This window comes from Hoplias malabaricus, chromosome 15 (genome assembly GCF_029633855.1).
Source record: "Hoplias malabaricus isolate fHopMal1 chromosome 15, fHopMal1.hap1, whole genome shotgun sequence".
Lineage (NCBI taxonomy): Eukaryota > Metazoa > Chordata > Actinopteri > Characiformes > Erythrinidae > Hoplias > Hoplias malabaricus.
The window spans coordinates 7,612,762-7,637,912 of record NC_089814.1 but is presented as its reverse complement, the minus strand read 5'-3'; the positions used below and the strand labels follow the sequence as shown (position 1 = coordinate 7,637,912).

Genomic DNA, 25,151 nt, shown 5'->3' with positions numbered 1-25,151 from the left:
CACATAAAAGTACAGTATCCAACTTTTCAAAAGAGGAAAATCTCTCTGTATAGAAGAGTGCTTTGAAAGTGAAATGCTTGAATGGAAAGTCTTTGTGTTTAAGGAATTCAAAGGGCTGGTTCAACACAGGGTAATTTACGGTTAACAAAAACAGCTGAAATAAGTAAAATTCACCGATAACATCCTGAATTTTTTATATAAATATATTGACCTTTTATCTCTTTCCCCAAGCATCACTGGTTACTGAAGTATGGCGCTGCACTTATTCTTATTTTTTATCTGTCTCTTACATCCCGGGAAGTTCCCACAGATCTCGCCTGTCAAATTTCCATGTTGCAGCCTCATCGCTGCAGTCATTTCTGATCATTTCACAACGCTTATGATAGCACATTCTGAAAAAGAACACAGATATAGGCATTAACAAGAAGCTACAGAAACTACAAATATCAAAAAATCCCAAATCAAATCAATTTATTAATTCTTTTTATTAAAAAATGCAAGCGAATGACACAGGATGCCTCAGCACCTCGTAACAAAAGAAAATCACAATTAATTTATAAACGTCTGTTGTCCTGCGAGGTGTGTTACTACGTCCCAGTGTTCACACTGTCTGGAACTAGTCTCTCTACAGTCAGACCAGAGGAAAAGTTACAGCAAGCAATTCATTTACACCTGATTAATGGTCAGTGACAGTGGCCCCAATGTGGCACTGACTTGTCCAACTGTTGCCATGACAAACTAGGAGGCGCACTGTTTATGCCTCAAGTGTGTGTGTGTGTGTGTGTGTGTGTGTGATGTGGATATGGGGCTGTGGAGGAGGTCAGTAGGCCAGAGGAATGTAACCCAGAGCAGTGTCTGTATCTGTGCTGGGCAGCTCTAAGGGTCTGAAGCCTTAAGCTTATCATGTGGTGGCATCTTAAATTCTTTAAGGTCTTCTCTCTACCAGGCGGGGGCAGTGTTGGCAAGTCGTCGCATGCGCCTAGGGAAAACAAAAAGTGTTTGTTTTAGGAGCATTGGAATTTTAAAAAAACAGCGATGAAAAAAAGCATATTATTGAAAGGACGTTGTAGGCCTAGTTAAATTAATTAATAAAATTAATAAACATCCAGGTATATTCCTTGGTATGAGGTATTAATACACTACATTGCTCTGAAGAACTGTACAGCGAATATATTATATATAATCACTTTTTAAGTTATGAAATATTCAAGAACATGCATCACGTCAGCACCATCCCCAAACTGTGGTATTACTGCAACATAATCCCCAAATCATGACCATAAATGTTAATTTACGAAGGCTGCCTCTGCTTCAATCAAACACCTTTCCACACTGGAAACACACAACCCCTTACCTTGTGTTTCTGTCCTGATCTCTGATCTTCTTCTCCATCTCTGCATCCGTGAGGGTCTCCAGCAGGGGGCACCACTGGTCGGCATCTCCCGTGTTTCGAATCGCGATCTCTACCGTTGGCAAAGGGTTCTCACTACAGAAATGATCAGAAATCACAGAGATGAGTTGAGAAATGTTACACCACGGAAGCAGGAAGGAGGAAATCATGGCCATAGATATTTCCACTGGTGACCCATAAGGCATTAGTGGTGAGGGGCGATCTGAAGAGATGCCGTTAAATTAATTATACAGTTTAAAACATCAATTCAAAATCTACAGCTACTGTAAAGCTTTAAAATGAGCAGTAAATAATGTGCGGCATCATGCACAAAATACTGAGCGACTGCAGAAGTTCAAGTTATTCATTAAGCCATTCTAGCACATGCAGTGGGCAATTATGTCACTCAATCAAACCGCTGTCTGTTACTTCAGATCTTACATTAAATCCATACATTTCAGATAGAGGGCCCAACAAGGGCGAATAAGAGGCTATGAAAAACCCCAAAGAATAATGGGTCTTATACAGATAAGGGCATTAATATGAATGTTATTTCACTTTAGTCATAACCAACACACTTTCAAATATCTAAGTTTACGTTCTTAGGAGGAAAACTGGGCAGGAGTCTTTAGGAACAAGTCCTGCAAAGATTAAAAAAAAAAAAAAAAAAAAAAAAAAAGAAGAGATGAGGGTACTCAGCTTCCCAGGGCATGAAGGTGGAAGTGGGGGTAAACGTGGGGATAAGTAGGGAGAGAAGATCAAGAAATTTTGAAGTATATTGACCTGAAATCAGACCTATTGGAACAGACAGTGGGAGAAGCAAACAATTAGAGGATTACAGCAAAGCAAAAGCAACGATGAAGTTAAGGTTGATCTTAGAATGTATTCACTCAAGCGCAAGGTAAATAACCCACACAAGCCTAACTGGTCTAGATCTCCTAAGACCCCCCCATGACCCACAGGACCTCCCAAAAACAAGTGCAATGATGAGTGAACACACTCTAAAAACTCTATGTGAAGTTAATAACAAAAAACAACATAAGCCAAAGCTCCTATTAATGTCAAGCTGTGTTTTCTTGTGTTTATCTCATGAAAAAATAGTGTTAATACATGATATTTATATTCCTCATCTATTACCACTACTAAAAATGAAGGCCCTTTTGACGTACTCTGAGCTCACCCCCAAATAACAGTAATATAATGGTATATGTAAAATGAGAGCACACCCAATTACACACTAGAAAACACCAGCAAGGAGAAACAGACATTGCAAAAAACATGTCAAATTTACCATTTGAGAATTAAACGCTGTGGTGAGTGAGCTGGCCGCAATGTTTGCAGCATTTGTAGGTAACGAAGGTCGTAAAGAATGAGCCGATGTGTAGGAACACATGGTAAATGGCCACAGCGAACATGGTCTTCATCTACTAGTGTAAACAGGACATGGCGTGTGCGTGTGTATATATGTGAAGGAGAATAATGAACAATGCACACGCTGCACCATGCTTCCCCTAATGTGAAGCACAAGCTTTCGGGATATATGGAATATATCCTGTTCTCGTACGAATGCATTGAATCCATCAACATTACAACCTAAGACAAAAACAAATCACAGACGTAATTGCTGTGAATAAAACGTACTGGAAAATGAGGACAATAAAATCTGGCAGATCAGATTCATTCCCATTCCGAAGCCTAACCTTCAAACATTTCATCCTAAAATGATAATTTGTTCTGACATGTAAACGATCGAGCATTTCTCTATGTTTGTGCATATAATCACTTATCCCTTACTTGAAAAACAAATACGCAACCACTTCTCATCTGTAACTGCTCTGACGGAAACAAAGAGGGCAGCTGAGAACTGGCTCAACTATGAACCATTAAAAAGGCATCAGGGCCTAAGTGGTGACTGACAGAGTGGGGCCTGCTGAGCTCTTCCAGCTCTAATCACATCCTTATTGACAGCACCAGGGACAAGGAGGGCACTAAGTGTGTGGAGCGTCTGTCAGCATGAGCAGGAAGGCAAGAAGCACCTGAGTAAATGTGTGTGCGTGTTTGTGGGCATATGCTCGTGGGTTTATTTGTGCTCACTAGTTTTGAATGGTCTGCATGTAACCGACTGTTCAAACATGGTCATGTCTGTGTGTATTAAAGTGTGTGCCTTTGTGTGTCTCACCTGAAGGCGTACGTCCTCTGGTGCCAGCTGAGCTGGCCGCGGATGCTGTAAGCGATGGTGGTGACAAACTCTCCTCCGAGCCCCAGCTCAGAGCACAGCTTCAGGGCAAAGGTCTCAGGAGAGTTGTCCTTCTCAGACATGTCCCACTCAAACTGGTCCACCAGGGAAATGTTCCCCACGTGGATGTTCAGCTGGTAGAATAAACACATCATGCAGTGCAACTACAAGCTTGGCATGATTCTATAAATAACAATGTGCATTTAAAAAAATAGCTTACTGATTGTAGCTATTAACAAGGTGTAACTGAATATTTTACTTCAGGGTTTAAATAAAATGAAAATGCCCAGCACTAATAATAATAATGATAATACACTATTATTCCTGTATTTAGCAATAATATACTAGCAACCAATTCATTGCGTATACCAATTTACAAATAACAAAATATCGAAGCGACATGTGCAGGGAAAAGAGAGCCTTATCTAAACAAGTCTGAATCATCCAACAGCAAATTACTATGGCATTTAATAAGTACCAAACCCTTGATAAACACATATGTAAGACAGTACATGCACATGACAGTGTTTAGGACCATCACCCCCAGGTGAGAGCCCCACTCTAAGCACAAATGCATGCCAGCACGAGCCTAGGGTTGCTACATCTGAGTAGTGGAAAATCAGGACGCCCGGGGGATAGAGGTTGGAGACTAACCCTAGCTGTCTAGGGAGCTAGTTTTCACTACATTTTCGAACAACAAATAAAAGCATCCAACCGCTACAGCAACTCAAAGACCAGCACGCCACACCTACGTATGTACGGGGAAGAGAACACAGATGCAACAGCAGAATATATGTTTATTTAAAGGTGAATGAAAATGTGAATGGAAGTGTGGTTTCATGAAAACCAGGACATGTGCTAACACTACACGACCCTCCGTGTTCGCATCTGCTCAATACGTCTGGCCATCAGGCTGAGTTTGGATACTCCAGAGGCAGGGACTGATTTCTGTGCTCCTTGATGACCGAGCACGTTCAGCAGCCATGCCCTGCAGGATGGCACCTGTGCACGCAGAGGCGAAATGCTTCCCTGCGAGGATGCTGGAATCAACCCCCACGGATGCTAAAGGCTGACTATACATCTCTTGAACCCTACGCACATGGCAGACCTACTTACCTTGATGATAACCCTTTGGTCAGTCTGCTCGTCCAGTATACTGTCCGTGGGGTAGGATTCAATTTGCTGCCGGATAGCGGAGGCGATGGCTGGGACGAAGGTCAAGGGGTTGAGGTCCAGATCATCACAGAGGATTTCTGCAAACATCTCAGGAGTCATCAGCTTTTCTGGAGTAAAGAGAGAGTAAAGAATAATTCAGAAGGAGATCATGACTATTGGGCTCCAGGGGCCTGGAGGTTGTGGGTTTGAGTCCTGCTTTGGGTGACTGTCTGTGACGAGTGTGGTGTGTTCTCTCTGTGTCTGTGTGGGTTTCCTCCGGGTGACTGTCTGTGACGAGTGTGGTGTGTTCTCTCTGTGTCTGTATGGGTTTCCTCCGGGTGACTGTGTGACGAGTGTGGTGTGTTCTCTCTGTGTCTGTATGGGTTTCCTCCGGGTGACTGTCTGTGACGAGTGTGGTGTGTTCTCTCTGTGTCTGGATGGGTTTCCTCCGGGTGACTGTCTGTGACGAGTGTGGTGTGTTCTCTCTGTGTCTGTATGGGTTTCCTCCGGGTGACTGTCTGTGACGAGTGTGGTGTGTTCTTCCTGTGTCTGCGTGGGTTTTCTCCGGGTGACTGTCTGTGAGGAGTGTGGTGTGTTCTCCCTGTGTCTGCGTGGGTTTCCTCCGGGTGACTGTCTGTGAGGAGTGTGGTGTGTTCTCTCTGTGTCTGCGTGGGTTTCCTCCGGGTGACTGTCTGTGAGGAGTGTGGTGTGTTCTCTCTGTGTCTGCGTGGGTTTCCTCCGGGTGACTGTCTGTGAGGAGTGTGGTGTGTTCTCTCTGTCCTCGGTGCTCCGGTTTCCTCCCACAGTCCAAAAACACACATTGGTAGGTGGATTGATGACTCAAAAGTGTCCGTAGGGGTGAGTGTGTGAGTGTGTGTTGCCCTGTGAAGGACTGGCGCCGTGACCCTGAACTGGATAAGCGCCTACAGATAATGAATGAATGAATTATGACTATTCTCTGCGAGTTTAAAAAATGAAACTGTGTAGTACAAAACCTTGACATGGGTCAGTACATCATCCTGTTACAACGAAAAGAAACAAATACTGTTCATTTTAAAATAATTGTGATTCATTTCCCATCCAGAGTGCTGCGCAGTATTACCATTCATGTTCCAGGTGAAGGCATCTCTGAGCTTCTGGCCATCAATCTCCATGTCCAATCGAATTGGAACCAGAACTTCTGCCTGAGAGGCATTCTCATGGATCACTGCTGGGTCATGGTCATCAAAACTACAGAGAAAGGAAAGACGCCCATCAACAAACTGGAGTTGTGGAAAAGGACAATACACTTGAAATCCATTACTTCAATATATTGAAAGTATACACGCCATGCAACATATTAAAAACATAAAAAAACTTCTGAAGTGTTAAACATGACACGGTTAAAGAGAGGCCAGTTGTACTTGGACGAAAATAATGTTGTTTTATTGAATTACAATGACTATGTTTATACATCAAAACACCCACAGTCACCACACAATCATCTGGATCTCTGATTGGTCAAAATAACCACAGAGAAATAGTGACAGATGGAAGCTTCCACATTTGTTTCAAATAAAGCTCATCTAAAAAGTCAATGACAAATCTGACAGAAATACACTGCGCTAAAGAGTATAAAAGTTGAAAGTAAGAAAACCATCATTATAAACCAAACCAAAATTATAAATGAGTTCTGTCTCTGATCTGTGTAACAGACTAACAGTGACACCCCTGCCATGATTCATTGTTTAGCAGCAAGTGTTAGAATAATCCAGTGAAAATGTCAGGAAACAGATTTGTGTTTTACATACAGCCTACGCATGTCATTTGCACATATGGTGGATGATATTTACTGCTTTATACACCCATGCCCAAAAGTACAGTGTTACAGAAGGCAGACACCAGTCTTTTAGCAATCCTCCTGAAATCAAGTTTAATAATCAGGAGTTTGTCGTTCTTTTGCTGCAGTAACAGCTTCTACTTTTCTGAGATGGCTTTAAACTAGATGCTGGGACACTTCCGATGATGGTTTTGGCTTTGTATATAAGAGAATCTGCATCCATGTGGTGTCCTGAAACAAATAAACAATGAAAATGGAGACCCTCTACACACATGGTCTATAAAGCTAATATTAGAAGGCCACATGTATAAGCTTAACTACATAAAAGCCCAAAAAAAAGCACCTTAAAGCAGATTTACGGCTGGCTAGATTATGTTTTGATAAACCACATTGTTTTTTTAAAGTGGACTGGATTCCTCTGTGCTATCTTCACTGCGTAGGAGGGGAAGAGGAGGGCAGGTCATCCTTTACAGACAGTCGTGTCTTTAAAAATGTCTTGGAGAATCAACAGAAAATAAGCTGACTGCTGAAAAAATGTAACATGGAAAGGTCTCAAGAGTCCCAACAAGACCAAGCTGTGGCTCAGTCCTGGCTTAAAACCCTCTGCTGGCCTTAAATAACCCCCGGAGAGGACGAAACGCTGCACAATGTAACCAGGCCACTGCTTTGATTCCCTCGCAATATTCCAGTCTGTATCCAGTCTTGCTGACATCACCATAACACATCATGTTGATATTCGGCGGGGCTAATGTGCTCAACTGAGCTGACCACAGTTTGGAAGAAACTCAAAGGCCCCATAAAGAAGACCAGGCAAACTGCAGCACACAATAAATTACACTTTGCTGAATTAATCAACAATACGTCCACTTTAACTGTGACAAGATCATTACAGAGTCCAAAACACAGACTTTTCTTTAAGTAGATTTGTGGTCAATGCTCATTACTCAGCACACCAGACATAAATGTTTGTGCTGGCTGCTTAATTATAAAGAATGAATGTTATTCACAACCCTCCTGGGGCACTGAACTTTTTAAGAGTCCTGCAGAATTTATGAGCAGTCAAGCGCTTGAAAAACTCTTCAATATGAAAATAACGCAGCCTTAAGCATCGATTAAATGCAATTCCTCTGAATTTCTCAAGGACTTTGCATATCAAGCAAAGGCTTAGAGTTCAGTCATAGCAGCTAGAAACTTTCATAAGCGACAAACACTGGTTTAAATCTTCATCAAAGCGTACAATAATTGACAAGAATTGCACAAGGGATGAAAGTATGGGCTGCATATAAATATATATATATATATAGAAATATAATATATAAATGTAATTTACACAATTATTCTACTCCAAATGTAGAGACAGCCAAAACTAGCTTGGTGCTTAAACACATCTTAATCCAAAATAACTGACTTAATTTACTGCTAACAAATAATAGGGTTAAGGTTTGGGTAAAATCATTATCAAATTGGTCAGAAATTTTCAGTAAAGACGTGATTTAATGGTGACTTCAGGGAAGTGATGTTTTATGAAGCAAATTAAAAACCCAGTTTACCACAGGGGAAAAGTCCTTTTTTTATCTCGTCCCATGCGGTTTCGGTTAATCGTTGTTGAGCAAGGCACAGCGTCCAGGTGATGGGAACTGTTGGGGAGGGTGGGCACCCACTGGCTGTTCCTCTTCGCTTTCTGCTCCCTGGTAAATGAGGGGAGAAAAATAGAGATCCTCACATACTAAATGTGACACATGCCTCTTTCACACATGAACTCTAAAGAAACTCTAGAGTATCTGGTCCAAAGATGTCCCGGAGAGGTCTTTTACACATGCAGCTCACGGCAGATTCTGGTGCGATCTCACAGCAGGAATGAAACATGTGGTTTAGGCGTGGAGTAGCACCTGCGTTTTTGCAAGAAAAACTCTGGAACATTTCCTGCTCCAGTTCCATAAGCACTGACCCTGATTTTACTGAGAATCTTTACTAAGGCACTACCAGGATAAAGACTGGGTAATGGCGTTTGCACAAACAGCTCCTCCAGGAAAACTCCGGAACATTTCTGGACTACCATGCACGTGTGAAATGGGCAAAACAAGACAGTACAAATTAAACAGGGTTATATTCTAAAATATAAACAAAGGGAAAATATAGCCCCTTACCTGAGGTAAGCTGGAGGCTCTGTGCTGATGGACACTGCCTTATATTTCTCATCGTTGCCCTCGAAGATCTCTTCACACTCGGACGCTTTCAGCAGGGTCACACTGGTGGCTAAATGTGTGTAACCATGATCTAACACAAAATAAAACACTGCCCAAACTGCTGCCCAAAAGCAGGACTAAAAGTCTAGCTGGCTCTAAGGCATGCACTACACGAGACAGTAGTCTCCTATTCTTAGGTTTACAACTGCTTCCTGGACTTGATGTTATCTGAAATGTTTGCAAGTGAAAGCGAATAACTTACCGTGTGATGATGCTACAATCTTTTTCCTCTCTTCCACAGACGCGAGTCTTCGCCACAGGGATGGATATCTCTTGTACAGAGATCCTCTGAACATACGCAGGTAGTTTCCTACCTAAAGATGGCGTCATAAAGCATAAACACCTCATTAATGATTGTCAAATACGCGGTATTGATTGTTTTTTTAAACCTGAGAAGCAAACTTGTGGCACAAAATCTTTAACACTCTCAGTGACTATAAAAATATTTGACCAAGTATGTCCCTGGATTGCACATCAAAGTAATGATTTAATGCTTCTAATAGGGTAAAATAACACACAGCTATAAAATGGTTAGATATTTACAGCAGCATAAACTGACTATTATATGGCTATATAGTGATGTTATACTGAAACTTAGTGGCAATGTGCAAGTCAAATATATGGCCCTCCAGTGTCCGGGACCCACTGTATGGAGCATAAACCGACTCATGAGAGGGCTGCAAATCAATCATTCAACTCTTCAATAAGTTATCTATAATATAAATTAATAATTTTCATAAATATTTACTAACTTTTGGTGGCAAAAATAAACTCCGGGTCCTTTAATGTAAATTGACACTAACAGACAAGGCTTGGCTTGAGTTCATCACCAATAACAACACAAGCTTTTCTAAAGACCTTAAACCCCAAAAAAGTAGGTGTCTGTGTAACCCAAAATCTCACACTTGCTCATAAATCAGGGTTTATTAATGAAGTCCTCTACAGAAACCCTTTCCGCTGTTTAATTCATTCATTAACGGAGCGTTAGCACGGAGAGCTAGCACACAGCAACAAAGAGGGGACAGGAAAGCGGCCTAAATGCGCACTTAGGTTAAACTAAGCGCAGCCTAGTGTCCAGAGATTTTATAAAGATTTCAAACACGCACCTCAGAGCCGATCATATAAAAATCTCCATCCTCCTCCAGCTGAAATTTTATCGGCTTCTGTCCGAAGGTTTTACTCAGCGCCATCTTGGCAGAACACAAAGCGACGCAATGCGCATGCGCAGTAAAAAAAACCCCCACAAAAACACACACACACGTCTGTGAGAATCGAGGTTTACATTAAAGACAGAGTAGCAATCAGAAACAGCATTAATTAATATATATATATATATAATGTCTGCATAAGGAGTAAACATGACTTTTCCTGTCTGACTGTAATTTGCTAAAGGCATGAAATATCCCGTAGCATTTTTTCTTTGTATTATCCAGTGTGAAATTAACATTAAGACACTAGAATTATTCACTCATTTTCTGTAACTTAACACCTCGTGGACAAAGCACCCCCCAGTAAACAAGGACCGTCCCTGGACGTTCAAAATAGGTCTAAAAGTAGTCTGTCCGTCAAGGACATATTTTAAACGTAACAAAATCCATCTTAATAAGTTAGTTAAGTGGTGACCAATTAATAACGTCAATGGACGTCCAAAATCCATCTTAATAAGTTAGTTAAGTGGTGACCAATCGATAACGTCAATGGACGTCCAAAATCCATCTTAATAAGTTAGTTAAGTGGTGACCAATCGATAACGTCAGTGGACGTCCAAAATGCATTTTATACAAGTAATTTACTTCGGGACCATTATTAACGTCAATGGACGTCCAAAATACGTCTAATATTCGTCTTTTCAACTTTCATTTTCAACCTTAAGACAACGTTGATTAGACGGCAGTCATTACGTTATTTCAACGTAGAATAAAGTCATGGTTTTTACACTTTCTATCAGATTTTTTATCTCTTGACATTGGTGGGGACCTATGAATCTACCACCTCCAGTAGAGTCTAGGAATCGAGTAGAGAACGTTATTTCAACGTTGAATCAACGGCTAAATGTTTACTGGGCCGTCCATTACAGTGTAAATGTATGGAATGTACCTTTTGAAAGAGTTGCTGCTGTGGCTAGGCAACCCTCCGGTGAAATGTGAAATACTGATCAAACTGTATAGATAAAGTCAAGGTTTTTACACTTTACATCAGATTTTTTATGTCTCTTGACATTGGTGGGGACCTGTGAATCTACCACCTCCAGTAGAGTCTAGGACTCGAGTAGAGAACGTGATTTAACCCTTTCTGCTCCTCTAGGTTAATGAGATGTTGACACCTCGTGTGGGGACAATTCAATAGTCGCTGGACATTGGTGGGGTCACGTACGTCACTTCCGTCCATGCTAATTCTACACCCTTGCTTTATATATCATATAAATCGCATCTTAATGAATCATCTTAATCATTTTAATGAATGCCATCTGGTTATTTAATAAAAAATAAAATCACTTAAATTAACATAAAAAGTACTTAAATTAAACTAATAAAACTTCTGTCAGGTATAGATAAAAGCCATAACTATTCATATTCATCCAGGGCAAATTCTGAGGCAATGTTTCTCATCCTAAATTTAACCGCAGGGCATGAATGGGTTAATAACCTGACACTGCGATAAACACCTCCCCCTAGTGGTGGATCGTACTGGTTATTGGGCCTAAACATAGCTCCAGAGTAGATTCATTTATTTGTTGGTTTGTGGTGTATAATCCCAGTGCAAATGACCATGGCGCTGGTATGAATACATTTTTAAAAATAATTCAATTTTATTGCAATTTTAAAGCACAAAGATACATATTTTAATATTTGTATAGATAATTATTAATCCAAGGCACATAATAAAGACAAAAAAACCTCAAACTTATGACTCTGAGACCACTTTAAGTGACTTATTGAAAACGTAAAAGCAACAAAGAACTGGTCAAACAGTGTCTCCCCTGGCTTTGCTTCAGAATTTCACATTAAAAGTACATCCATCCATCCATCCATTATCTGTAACCCTTATCCAATTTAGGGTCGCGGGGGGTCCAGAGCCTACCTGGAATCATCGGGCGCAAGGCGGGAACACACCCTGGAGGGGACGCCAGTCCTTCACAGGGCAACACAGACACACACACATTCACACACTTTCGAGTCGCCAATCCACCTGCAACGTGTGTTTTTGGACTGTGGGAGGAAACCGGAGCACCCGGAGGAAACCCACGCGGACACGGGGAGAACACACCAACTCCTCACAGACAGTCACCCGGAGCGGGAATCGAACCCACAACCTCCAGGCCCCTGGAGCTGTGTGACTGCGACACTACCTGCTGCGCCACTGTGCCGCCCATTAAAAGTACAAAGAATTTTAAAAATATTTCCCTTTTATTTCAACTTTAAAGCACAAAGATACATATTTTAATTTTCGTGTAGATGACTATTCATTCAAGACACATAATAAAGACAGTCTTAGTTTAAGTTATGATTTAGTTACATGTGCGAGAGGCAGTTCTATGCATTATGTAATGACTATAAAAACAGCAGTGTTGTAGTTTAGTCGAACGTTTATTTAAGAACAAAATGATTCAGAAAGAACTGAGTGGGACACACTTTAGCTCCTGAGCTGATAGATGGTGAATGTCCTGAGAAGGTTCACTTACTCATGACTCAGCTGTGAGTTGTACTGGTCGATGAATGGCATTATTAAAAAACTAAAAACGTTATGAAATGGACAACCATTTATTACTGTTACATTGCGATACGTGGAAAACCCACTGTAACACGGTGAGAGAAATGTAGCTGATAATTCTGTAAAAAATGAAATGTAGGTTTACCTCCTTGTGTTCTGTGTTTAGTGTAAAAACTTGTTTCTGTAGCATCTTCCTCAATAAAGTTGATTATTATGAAAAGCAAAAGTGCGTTCTCAGACAAAACTATACAAAGTGTCTCCGGAAAATATTGAGATGTCGTATTTGCTTCACATCGTTCAGCACTACTTTCAGACAGCAGCATCATGCAACATGGTAAACATTTAAAAAGGGCCCCATGCCCACGACAGCAAGCATTAAAGGAGCAGTAAGTCATTTTTACCACCAACATGTAACATTTATCTTTTATAAATATTAACTCAGAAAAAAAGGAATCAAACTGCTTTGTAGTTCACAAAGGAACCAGTTAACGCTCCACAGGGTGCAGCTACGTATAAAACAGACGAAGTACAGAATCCCTGATTCACCCAGGACACTGGAGTCATTTAAAAACATTAAAAACATATTTACCCCATCAGGCCAATATACATTCATTCAGTATCTAAAGTGACGAACATGTGAGTTACTCGTATTTCAAGTGTTCTCTGATCTCTTTATCTATCCCCGGAATGTTGGGTATTCTCCATCTTCTTGGCACAGATGCCAGACCACGATGCACTTGTAATTCCAGAGAAGAAGGAGCCCCATGATGACCAGTGCCAGAGCGACGAGGAGAGCCACAATTAGCCACTTCCTCCTCCAAACCCTGGAGTGGATACTGTCGTCCGATTGGCCAGAATCCTTAAAAACACGCGGAGGATCAAAGTAAAGCCACATCCACCGTTTTAGCCAGGGTCTACCAGCAGAGGGAGCATCTATGTGCAGCCTATAATCTTCCATCTTGTCAGCACCGAGGACTATCTGACCAGAGCTGTGGCACCTTCACACACAAACACAAACACTGTTATCCATAACATGTTGTATTTTTTCCACATCTTTAAAGAAACATTAAGTAAGAGTTAGTATTTTTTTTTTTGCTCTTGGGCTCCCCCTACATTTACATTTAAGGCATTTAGCAGATGCTCTTATCCAGAGCGACTTACAAGTTCTTTGTGCAGAGTGTGGTTCTTTTTAACAGCAGAGACAGCTGGGGAGGGTTCCTAGCCTCCTCAAAAGTTACACAGTACGGTTTCTGCAGTGCTGAGCCTGGTGTAGCAACGACGGAGGCTCTGTTTCCCCCATTATAGCTATTACAGTGATTTGAAGCTGTAACTTGGAATGTATAAATAATACCTAGTGTTCCTTTAAAGGAGCAATAAGTCATTTCTTACACATAATAATCACGAGAGCTTTTTCTGTAAAAACCAATATATTCCAAACTGAACGGAACTGTTTAGGCTCCATAGAGAGGGGACCCCCACATGGGAGCAACCATGTTTGAATCTAATTTTTTAACCTCTTACACATCAAGGCCACTTTGATGGAAAATGTTAAATCAAAGCATTAAGAAACATTGAGAGAGTAAACAATATCACAATAAATACTTTCATATTCTGCCTTAATTCTCTTGTTTTTGGCTTTCTTTGCATTCTTCACCTCTTAATTCACTCTGAATTGCTTTTTTTTTATTTTTGTGAGTGTCTGGGCTAACGTTAGTATCTCTATAATGTCACACTGCACACCTGCTCCCTTAAAACACCAATTTAACAAACACATAGTTAGACTGTCTTTCAGATGCATACGACTTGATTATTAAACCAAGCCCAATTCATCTGGGATGTGAACAGGTTAATAGCAAACTCAGGGTTTAAAGAAGAATAGTAACATGATGAAATCAATTTTTAACAGTTTTTCTGTCACTTGGCATCGTCTCATATTGTAGATCGGGTCCTGACTGCGCTAACCTCCGTGACACTAACGTCTGTCAGTCATAAAGTGTTAGATCTAACACAGCTTGGCCAATCATTTAACAAATCTCCTACCAGCATTTACAGTCGTTTTAAGCAGAAAGGATTAAAGATTACTTTGAGACAAAGGCCTTTGTGTGGTTTAAATCCTATAATGTACAAAGTACTCAGGGAAGCAGGGTTTCACGTGTAAATGTACTTAGGTACTATGTTACTTTGGATATCAGAGGAATAATCCAGTCTGTATCTATTCTGCCATTTGTGATATTCAGACTGAATGGAATCCAAAGGCAGTAAAGAGGAGCACTTTAAAGCTGAGGCTTTGTAATCATCTCTTTCACCTCCGGGAGGAAGTACTGTGAAGAATGTATGTCCAAACGAATGGGGACACCCTTTTAAATCCTCTATAATTTGTAAAGTCAACTACTTTAAGATGCACCCACCCACCCACCAAGGACAGGGGTGTTCACTTGTGCACATCTCGTCTAATCTTCATAGAAAAGCATGAAAGGAATTGAGAAAACCTGGCAGCTGCTGAATAGCTTAACGTCACCATGCCCAATGCACCAATGCCAAGTGTGGACTAGGGAAGTTTAGGCCTAAAGCCTAGCACTGGGATGTGGGACAGTGTGTTCTGTGTTCTCTGGCACGAATGAGCATCATCCAATACCTTTGGGATGAGCTGGAGTCGTGTTTGTGATCCAGAGCTAATCAATCAGGTTCCAGCATCTAGCGTAAAGACTTCCCTGAAGGGTAGAAGCTGTCGCTGCAGCAAAGTCCCTGTAAACACCTTTGATTTCAGAAGAAATGTTGGATGAGCAGGTGTCCACACAGTGTATAATTTTGTAAAAAGTATATACACTGATATTTGTTTGCTGTATTTAAAAAAGGATATGACATAGGAATAAAATACGATACACAATTACAGTGGACTACGTTTATTTTGATTATGATACACTGAAATATTAGTTCTGCTTTTTAACATTTACACAGGTGGGTGTTGATAAAGTGATATAAAGTGATATACAGGAATGTCCCTCACTTATTTTGAATTCTGGCTTTGGTTAAACTGAGAAATCCTGCTTTGTGGAACAGCTCCAGGGTTGGAGTTAGTGAGATATCTTAAGCACGGAGATGAATACTGACCATTAGTCACGTCCTTCAGCTCCTTTCCTGCTGAACAGGCTTGACACTTGGCTTGAGTTATCTGGCTAGACTGAGAAATCTGGCTTTGTGGAATACTCCATACAACCCCCTTCCCCTTAAGTTCACCAAGCCCCCAGGTAAAAACCATTAGAAATAACTACACCTTAAATAACTTACATTTTGGACTTTGTCTATTTGAATATTAGAGACACCCTCCAAAAACATAGAGCTTAAATGTATTTAAGTATTATTTAGTGGAAGTGAGTTGGTCTTACCTTATGTTTTGCTGCAGGAGCTCGTATCTCGAGTGTAATCAGCAGCTGTTTGTGAACGATAGCGGTGAGAACCTCGTTTTGTTTTTTCTCCTCCCGTTTTCCGACAAGCCCCGCCTTAGCGCGCCGTGATTGGCTAATGCTATCCAGTGCCCGCGCTGTAATAGGCTACTGGTTCCAGCTCACTGACGAGGGCCACGCTCCGTTTCTGTCATGGAGACAAGAAAAAAATAACTACGCCCCGCCCCCAATGGAAGTAAACAAAAACACTGCCAACAGGACCCACCGAATTATGACAGTTTAACAACTTATTTAATGTTTCTTGCGTATAATTTTATATTATTCCTACAGTTGAATACAACTAATCTTTCTACTATCATTACCAGATAGGCCTAGTAAAAATGATTAAATCTACCCCAATTATCACCAGTATATGTTCATAACAACAGCACTCCCTCTACATTCTGAGAACTCTGAAAATTTCGTGAACTACTGAATGAATCTCTATATTATATAATTATAATTAGTTGTGTTTACCTTACAGTATATCGGTGTACATATTATCAAATACCGAATAAAATAATGTGGTAAAAGGGTGATGTGGACAGATCACACAGACATAAATAGTCCTCTCCCTGGAGCACAGCCATGAGGTGAAGGGTCATTTTCCGGCTCCAGGGCCAAGCTGGTGACTTGTGTGACCGGAGTTGATGGAATGAGGATTGCAAGCAGTATATAAGCCAGAGTTGGCATGGACTGTGGCAGTGTTTATGAACCTGGTACTCCCAAGGCTTGGAATAGGAGTCGTGCTGTTGGACTGCTAAAGCATACATGTGTGTGTTGCTCTGTCCCTTCCCTCTCTTTCCTATTCTCTAATTGCTTTTAACTTGTGATCATGTAGCCTACTCCACTTAATGTATGCTTTCACACGTTCAAGCTAGTTAATAGCCTTAGGCCTGAGGCCAACTCTCATGGGGTTTCATTCATAAATTCCAGAATAAAATAGGTGTGGGGTGCTATCAAAGTCTGTTGTGTGTACATTATTGTATATGTGTGGTGGAGAACTACAAACCCTGTATCTGGAAAAGTTGGGATGCTGTACAAAATGTAAATAAGAATTCATTCATTCATTCATTCATTGTTTGAAACCACTCATCCAAGTGCAGGTGCTCCGGTCCTCATATCTCCCATCCCATTAGCACCAGATTGTTGTATAATTCCACTTTTTTCATGTGTTTGTGGCTGTCATGTAATGCCTCTGTCCTGGGTTTTGTTTTACTTCTTATTATTTACCTACAGGGGTCGGAAAATGAAACTGAAACCTGTCATTGCAGTGTGGGAGGTTTCAGGGCTAATTTGGAGCAGCCTGGTGGACAGTCTTCATTAACTGCACACTGCACCAGTAAGACCATGTGCATCCAATGGTTCAAACATTGTGTCCTGAAGGCGGTGCCGTGTATCAGGACGACAACGCACCAATACACACAGCAAGACTGGTGAAAGACTGGTTTGATGAACATGAAAGTGAAGTTGAACATCTCCCATGGCCTGCACAGTCACCAGATCTAAATATTATTGAGCCACTTTGGGGTGTTTTGGAGGAGGAGCGAGTCAGGAAACGTTTTCCTCCACCAGCATCACGTAGAGACCTGGCCACTATCCTGCAAGAAGAATGGCTTCAAATCCCTCTGACCACTGTGCAGGACTTGTGTATGTCATTCCCAAGACGAACTGACGCTGTATCGGCTGCAAAAGGAGGCCCTACACCGTACTAATAAATTACTGTGGTCTAAAACCAGGTGTTTAACTTTCATTGTTTTCGCCGCTATGTGCTTGGGTCCTCGCGTCTCCTTCCACCACACCCCCTCCTCACGCATTGTCTCGTGATTACATTCACAGGTGCTCTGAGTTTTGTGAAGGGAATTTTTAAATTCATGCTTCTTTAACCTGTGAGTGCTCATTGAATCACTAGTGTTTAATAATAATCACTGATAATTAGAATAAGTCTTTTCTTTTATATGAAGATGAGCTGTTTTATGAAATGTATGTTGCATTATTCTGTTGTCTCAAAGTGGTTCACTAACTGAGTCTTTGATAAAAAAAACGAATGTGACGGGAGGATATGGGAGTGAAGCTTGAAGGAGCTCAGGAGGAGATCAACAACGTTTTTCATTCTAACGAACACGGGATGTAGCTGAGAACTCTGAAAACTGTTAACTCTTTCTTCCCTTATAGGTGGCTCAGTTACAAAATAACCTCTTATAGGATGATGAAGTGTTTATGTGTGTGTGTGTGCGTGCAGGTATAAAAAGAGTCTTTTTCTTCTGTTAGAGCAGAGCAGAGTCAATGGTTAGTGAATGATTTTAGCTGCTCTCAATAAAGACCACTTTCAGTCTCATTTATTATTAGCTGATCATTTCCCTGACAGTTCCTTGTGTGTTTAAAAGCTGTGCAGTCCAGACTGTTTATTGTTTATTGTGACTGTTTTTCCTGTGTTATGACGCTTCAGGTTTTTGCAGTCACTCATTTATTGTTTTACGTGTATCCACATGTATCCGGTCTCTGAATCCTGTGTTTCCACATCAATACCTGACAATCATTTAGAGGTGCATTTTCATAGTCAAATTAGTAGTCATGCATCAATAATATTTTGGGGTTTTTTTTCAGGTCGGCTGAAGTGAAGAAACATCAACTGGTAATTCATTAAGAGTTCTGAAGACCAGGTCCTTACCAGCAAAGTCACCAAGAAGGAATTGTTTTCACATTCATAAGAGAAGAAAGCTCCAGCGAAGATCTGAGACGTCAACTTAACAAGAAACTCCATCACAGAGCATACGAAAACCTAGAAGATGATTTGAACAAAAACGAGCTGAACTTGGAGCCTTTATATGATGCTCAACACTTCTGAGAAACAAGGAAAAATGTCAGAAAAATGATGCAGAGGGAACTGCAAAAGAGGCAAAGAAAGAAAGATCTGAGAGAGAGAGAGAGAGAGAGAGAGAGAGAGAGAGAGAGAGAGAGAGAGAGAGAGAGAGAATCCAGGTTATATTTAAATGCAAGTCTTGACCACAAACCCCAGTTTGTCTACTGTGAGAAGTAAGCCGGGGTGGAGGACCTAATGTTTCATTCAAACAGTGCTGTGGCAACAAAAATCTATTGAAATGGACTACTTTAGAATGTCAGACCTGGATGGCTCACGCCGGGCTGAAAACTGCAGTCCAGTCCAAGGTGAGGCTGCAGATATTCATTATACCCTATCATGTAATACGACGGTCAAGACTGCTCCTCGTGAAGCCAATTCCAATTCAGAAAAGGCAACAAAGTCTTATCAGCACTAATCTACTGGTAATTACTCAGTTTATTAGCATTCTCCAATTCAACATTTCTCCTTATAAATTATATTTTGAGAAAGTGTTATGATCAGTGTCCTCCACTAGGCTCTGACTGGAATGATGTGAATGTTAAACATGTTTAATCCACACAGCTCAGGGTTCACCTAAGACCTCTTTGGTCTGTGTTCTTGGGAGGTGAAGAAATTAACATCAACACCAAAAAATGTTGCAGCTTTTGCAGAGACTGCTCACCTTCATGTGATTGAATGTGTGTGTGAATACTGGTCTCATTCTGTGCAATACATTCTTCTGTAACAAATGCCTTTCAGTGTGTTATTCACTTCAAATATTTTAAGTGAACCAGTTGCTAATCCCCGCCTGACCCTTCTAGGAGTCCCGCCTGAAGGATCAAGTTCTACAGCAGAAAGAGTGAAAGAATATCCTGCCAGGTTTAAGGTCAGAAATAGTTTCAGCTGATATGCCATAGTGCTGCCAAGCTCTTATTTTGTAAATCAGAGGAAGGCGAGAGAACCCTCCCTTTCCTTTGGACTGAAGACTCATATCAGCTATCAACAGAAAGAATTCACTGGCCCATACCACACCCTGGGTGTCTCCGTGTCATATGACTATGTCACAGATGTGAGGAAATGCCTTGCCTTGATTCAAACGACATGTCTAAAAATGACTGGTGAGACATAATTGCAGCTCGGGCTGTGGATAATATCGATGATTCGCATACATATGAATTCCATGAGTCTGCGTTGGGGAGGCTTCTGTCATCTCCTGATCAAGGTCAGTCTGAGGTCAGTGTGGTGGTGACTTGCTAATGGTTGCTAGCAGTGCCCATGGCTCTCAGTGCCCACACAACTGCTCTGTGGGAGTCCTGACCCTTGAAGAACAGGGTGAAAGGGGGCTAACAAAGTAAAAAAAAAAACCACATTAATTTGAACAATTAAAACAATTAATTTGATAGGGCGGCACGGTGGTGCAGCAGGGAGTGTCTCTGTCACACAGCTCCAGGGACCATGTGACTGTGTGGAGTTTGGTGGGTTATCTCTGTGTCGGCATGGGTTTCCTCCCACGCTCCGAAAACACAGTTGGTAGAAGGATTGGTGACTCAAAAGTGTCCGTAGGTGTGAGTGAATGTATGCATGTGTATTGCCCTGTGAAATATGGCGCCCACTCCAGGGTGTGCTCCCACCATGCGCCCAGTGATTCCGGGTAGGCTCCTGACCCACCGTGACCCTGAACTGTATTAGTATATATAACTGTATTCCCTTTTTCATCAAACAATTCTATTCCTGCCATAAGCATGGAAAATAAAAACTTTGATATACGATAATTTAGTTCAAACAGAAGCTGAGATGTGATATTAATTTTGTAGACATATTGCATCTTGGGTAATCACTAGTAGGTCAAACAACTAAACTCGTATTGTGCAACAAAAGTGACACAATAAACCACAATGAAATCATCTTCCCTCACACTATTACTAATATAACATGGAGAAATATATATATATATATATATATATATATATATATATATATATATATATATATATATATATATATAAACATTAATAGATATATTTACATTTTAATTTTAATGTGAGGGTTAATGGAGAGCTAAGTCATATTCTAGAATATAATTCTAACAGCAAATCCTATTCACATAGTTCACATTTCTAACTTTCACTGAATCATAGTAAAAAGAAAGCACACTTTCACCACCGTCATGAGCACATATTCTTTTATTGGCACATAGAAATCTGATTTGCATTGTTGTCTAAATACAAACCAAAAAAATGGTTTGCATTATTTGGTTTGAAAAATCAAACTCAAAAGCAAACACTGATATAAGTCTTATTCAAATAAGTCTAATTTTCTACGTGGGTTTGCAGTAGATTATGGCTTGTGTCTATGACAATGAGTCAGAAGTCTATTTACATCATTTACAGAAAGTCAGAGGAATTTCAGCAATCTGCACACTCCCTTATCATGAGTTTATTAGGAAGAAGTCTCTGATACTCCCCTAAGGTTGTGAAGACTAGAATATACACTGCATTAGCCCTGAAAGCAAGTTCAATAGTGGGTGCTGCAGATATGCAAATTACAACCCTAAAAAGAACAAAAAACAGCACTTAAAACCACGCATGCACTCATCAGTCTATAGTCACGAAGTCCAGAACTGAACAAAAGGGTGTGTTTCGTTATAATCATGACGTAATATCATATGACATGCTGCACGATGACGTCGACTTCAAAAATAGCTTTGGAAATCATCATTTAACCAGTTGCACATAGTTTCAACACTATGTGATAGTAATTCTTCAGTACGTGTTCCCCGATGAGTCCAATAAATGCTTGTTTTACAGACTGTCCTTATTCCGTGCAGTAGAACTAATGTTTCTCAACCCCAGAAAACGGGAAACGGCCTGTTTTTGCATCTAACCAAGACGTCAGCACCAGAATAAAGAATCAAAGCAACTCACTTGGACTTTCCCCATGTAAAAGGCCTCAGAACAGAGGCAGTTTTGCATGAGAGACCAAGTTCTGATTGGATGAAAAACCTGGCCCTTTGATGCACCCCATAGAGACTGGGGATGAGAAAGACTGCACTAAGAACATTAAAAAGAGAGAGAGAGAGAAAGAGAGAAGGGGGTTTAAAGCTAAGAAAAGAGTGAGCATTTACTTCAGAGGACGCGCTGCGGTGAATGTGATTGATTTCCTGAAATAAAACAAAGCCTTAGTCAAACAGATGTTCACGTTTCACGACTTTAGGAAATGCACTTCTCTCATCAGTGAGATTTCATTAAAGTCACTTTTCTGACACAAGTCAATCAAACAACCCGTTTTCAACAGTGGGTTCAGCTCTGAATTCAACGGAAAAGGGCCCGTTACAAAGAGGGGGTCTTCGGTTTGTGAATCGAATGAGACGTCGCACATGCTTTTGACATGCAGGTGGCCGACTGCCACAGAAAGTCACGACTTTCCAGAGGATACATATGGCATCGAGTACAAAACAAAGAAGCACACACTAACACACAAAAATAAGGTTGTATGTTGTAAAGTGCCACATCCAATATAGTAATATCATTAGAAATATCATTTCAAGTATTAACACTATTCACAATGCACTAAAATTAATTCTGTACCTAGCTAGTGTTTGCATGCTTTCTTTTATGCTGCGGTTGCTTCGTATATTAAACAGACAAAGACTTCAAAACAAACAGAAAGCAATAGAAATATATATTATCTATAAAATAGGTACATTTCGTTAAAGAGCCCATTTCTTTCATTTCCCTTCTGTTTGGTCTTCCTTTGAGGTTCATGTATGTTATGTATTTAAAAAATGTATGCTTTAGTTGTTTATATTAGTGTCTTTAAGAATGAGAGATTTAAATATCTTTATATAAATAATATATAAATATAAAGATATGATAAGATTGTAATATATATATAAAGTTGTTTAAATATTTTTTAATTTGAAGGATATATTAAACGTCTTCTGATTGGCTGCCACAGTGAAAACAACATTTGAGCCAAAGCACTGTTTCTAACTTCACCCTGAAGAGATGCGCTTCACCTGTTGGAGGTGGATTGACACACTGAAAAACAGTCTTTGCTGTTTGGGGAGTAAATGTTGAGGTTGCTCCAAGAAAATGGGCCCTTTAACTTTAAAAGTATCCCGACAGTCAGAACAACTACTTTATAAAACAGAAACCTTGGAGAATTAGAAATAGGCTGATTGCTTTTTTCTTCTGAGAGATTAAATATACATACAGCACTAAATCAAGATAATATTGATATCCACTATTCGGACCTATACAAAAAAAACAACAAAGGAATAAAGAAACAAACCATTGTTAGATTCAATTCAAACTTCGTGTGGTTCCTTTTTGGTGCGTTCTACAAACTCCAGTAATGTTCTCACTGTCTTAGAAATGAATCCCATCTGAGTCCAGAGAGGTTCCGGCAAAGCAGATCAGGAGATCCTCTCGTGGCTCTTCGTAAAGGTGCAGAAGCTCAAGCGCAGAATCAGATGTTCGAAAAGCCCTCTTCCTCTATTTCCAATCGCCCCCCCCTCCCCCTAGTCTGTAAGAAATCGAGCGTGGCCCTCTCGCACTCTCTCTCTCTCTCTCCCTCAGTATCACACCACAGTGCTGACCGACGGGTCGGACAGGTTGTGCTGGCCTGTGATATCTGTGGGTGGGTATTGCTGCAGAGAGAGAGAGAGAGCGAGAGAGAGGGAAATAAAGACAGAAAACAGAGAATACAGACCATTAGTGCGACTACTACACATTTCCTCTTAGTTGAGATGGGATATGCCTTAAGGCATGACCTCCAAAGGCAGTTTGCAGCAGGCCATCTACGATTCCAAATCACTTCCAGACAATCTGCCATCTATTTGTCGACAAGCCAAATGTACCAGCTCAAATTTAGTGCCACTTGTCATTGTTTGGTGTGCCCAAGATATAATAATAAATAACCAATGGACTTCATTGCTGCCAAAGTGCTCCTGAAAGCAGTGCACCGGTTTGGCATGAATCTGCCTTAGGAGGTGTCCAGACTTACAAAGAAGAGGAAATTGGGCCTCCAGAGTCCATTCAGTTTTGTCCTTCTCCATGAACATTTTTCATTATTACCTCAATCCATATCACAATACGATGCCACGCCTCTGTCTTACAGAGGTAAGATATGGCATTAATAAAAGGCTTGAGACTGGAGCCCCCATTTCCCCTGCCTTTTCTAGAGCGAGTGCGCAGGGGAAGTGTCCGTGTTTGTGGATATCTGCAGTGACAGGTTAGAAAAACACCCTGCTCCATGCAGATGCACAAGACTTATGTCATATGCCACAGAAAATCAAATGCACTTATTTATTTATGTTATTTTATTTATAGGACACTGTAAGCTACATAATGATGGCCCCCACGTTACAACGGTCAGGACAAATATAGCATTTAAATATCATTTTACAATAAATACGTATGTGACGATGCTATATTTCCCTGATTTGCAAAATGGGGCTCAGCTGTGAAGCTGGAGAGTTGTTTTCCAAAAATCGCTGGAAAAATGATGGTTCTTCAGCTGATTGAAGTTCACATCCTGAATCAGTACAGTTTGTATGAGGCCAGAACTCTAATTTGTGACACTGAACGTATCCATTCATCTGCTTAACTTCTTCAAAAGAATTTAAATTTCCGCTGAGATGACTTTGGCCGGACTGATTCAGAAGCAACAAGCTCGTTGCAGGCCTTATCTACGTGGCTGGAGCTGTGGCACAGTTCAGCTTGTTGGTAAGTAAAGGAAAATACAAAGCAGTGCTCTTCTAATAGAACTTATAATCATCAGCATATTGCTGAAAAAGCGATCCAGCAATATCGCTGACAAAGTCGTAGAGAGGCATTGCATCATGGGAGTGCCCCTGTGTGGCACTTCTATGAATACATGTGCCCGTTTGTGTTCTCTGAGGAGGCTTGCTGTTGCGCTGAATCAAGCCCACAGCGCCCCCTGCTGAGAGACAGTGATCAACAAGAGAGACAGAGACAGGGAACTACTACTTCTACTACCATCACAATCACAAAACAGGTGCATCTACTTCTACATCTACTTCACTACTACGACTACGACACAGTCGGAACTGCAAGACACAGTTTGCATTTTTGTGACAGGTAAGTGGCATGCTTTCAGAGGAAGAGAGGAACTTTGTGGCATGTATGTAGGGGACATCGACACTCATAAATCCATATATATCCATTTATATAGGAAGGAAACACTGATATTAAAATAAACTGATGGTGGTCAACAGCAGTGGATGGTTTCATTTCTTCTCTCCTTTCTCCTTTTTGGAGGCGTCCATTTCACCCGTATTTGTTG

The 25,151-nt window shown here is 40.8% G+C and overlaps 2 protein-coding genes and 1 long non-coding RNA gene across 8 annotated transcripts in view; all 3 read right to left on the bottom strand.

Moving 5' to 3' along the window:
* Positions 1-469: 469 nt before the first annotated feature.
* LOC136668742 (SWI/SNF-related matrix-associated actin-dependent regulator of chromatin subfamily B member 1-A) lies at positions 470-10,109 on the bottom strand. The gene is made up of 9 exons (XM_066646425.1): positions 9,953-10,109; positions 9,049-9,160; positions 8,748-8,856; positions 8,151-8,288; positions 5,884-6,011; positions 4,743-4,909; positions 3,570-3,760; positions 1,355-1,486; positions 470-979 (listed from the first exon to the last, which is right to left on the bottom strand). The coding sequence occupies exons 1-9, from the start codon at positions 10,034-10,036 to the stop codon at positions 940-942; spliced, it is 1,101 nt and encodes a 366-aa protein (XP_066502522.1). The 5' UTR covers positions 10,037-10,109; the 3' UTR covers positions 470-939.
* Positions 10,110-11,701: 1,592 nt separating this feature from the next.
* LOC136668832 (uncharacterized) lies at positions 11,702-16,006 on the bottom strand. Its single transcript, XR_010795537.1, has 3 exons — positions 15,944-16,006; positions 15,193-15,312; positions 11,702-13,555 (listed from the first exon to the last, which is right to left on the bottom strand). It is a non-coding gene; the product is annotated as an uncharacterized lncRNA (long non-coding RNA).
* A 5,012-nt stretch (positions 16,007-21,018) lies between these two features.
* The window catches only part of grin1a (glutamate receptor, ionotropic, N-methyl D-aspartate 1a), a 39,475-nt gene continuing 35,342 nt past the window's right edge, over positions 21,019-25,151 (bottom strand). For all 6 annotated transcript variants that reach the window (XM_066645335.1, XM_066645336.1, XM_066645339.1 and 3 more), the window contains one exon: positions 21,019-23,493. In XM_066645335.1, coding sequence (XP_066501432.1) covers positions 23,425-23,493 — 69 coding nt within the window. In that variant the 3' untranslated portion in view covers positions 21,019-23,424. The remainder of the gene's footprint in view (positions 23,494-25,151) is intronic.

Bases quoted from the DNA above. Each gene is read 5' to 3' on its own strand.
- LOC136668742 (XM_066646425.1), bottom strand. From the start codon at position 10,036: ATGGCGCTGAGTAAAACCTTCGGACAGAAGCCGATAAAATTTCAGCTG. The intron at 9,161-9,952 runs GTGCGTGTTTGA...CGCCATCTTTAG, and splicing joins TTTATATGATCGGCTCTGAG to GTAGGAAACTACCTGCGTAT. The intron at 3,761-4,742 runs GTAAGTAGGTCT...TTATTCTACCAG, and splicing joins ACCAAAGGGTTATCATCAAG to CTGAACATCCACGTGGGGAA.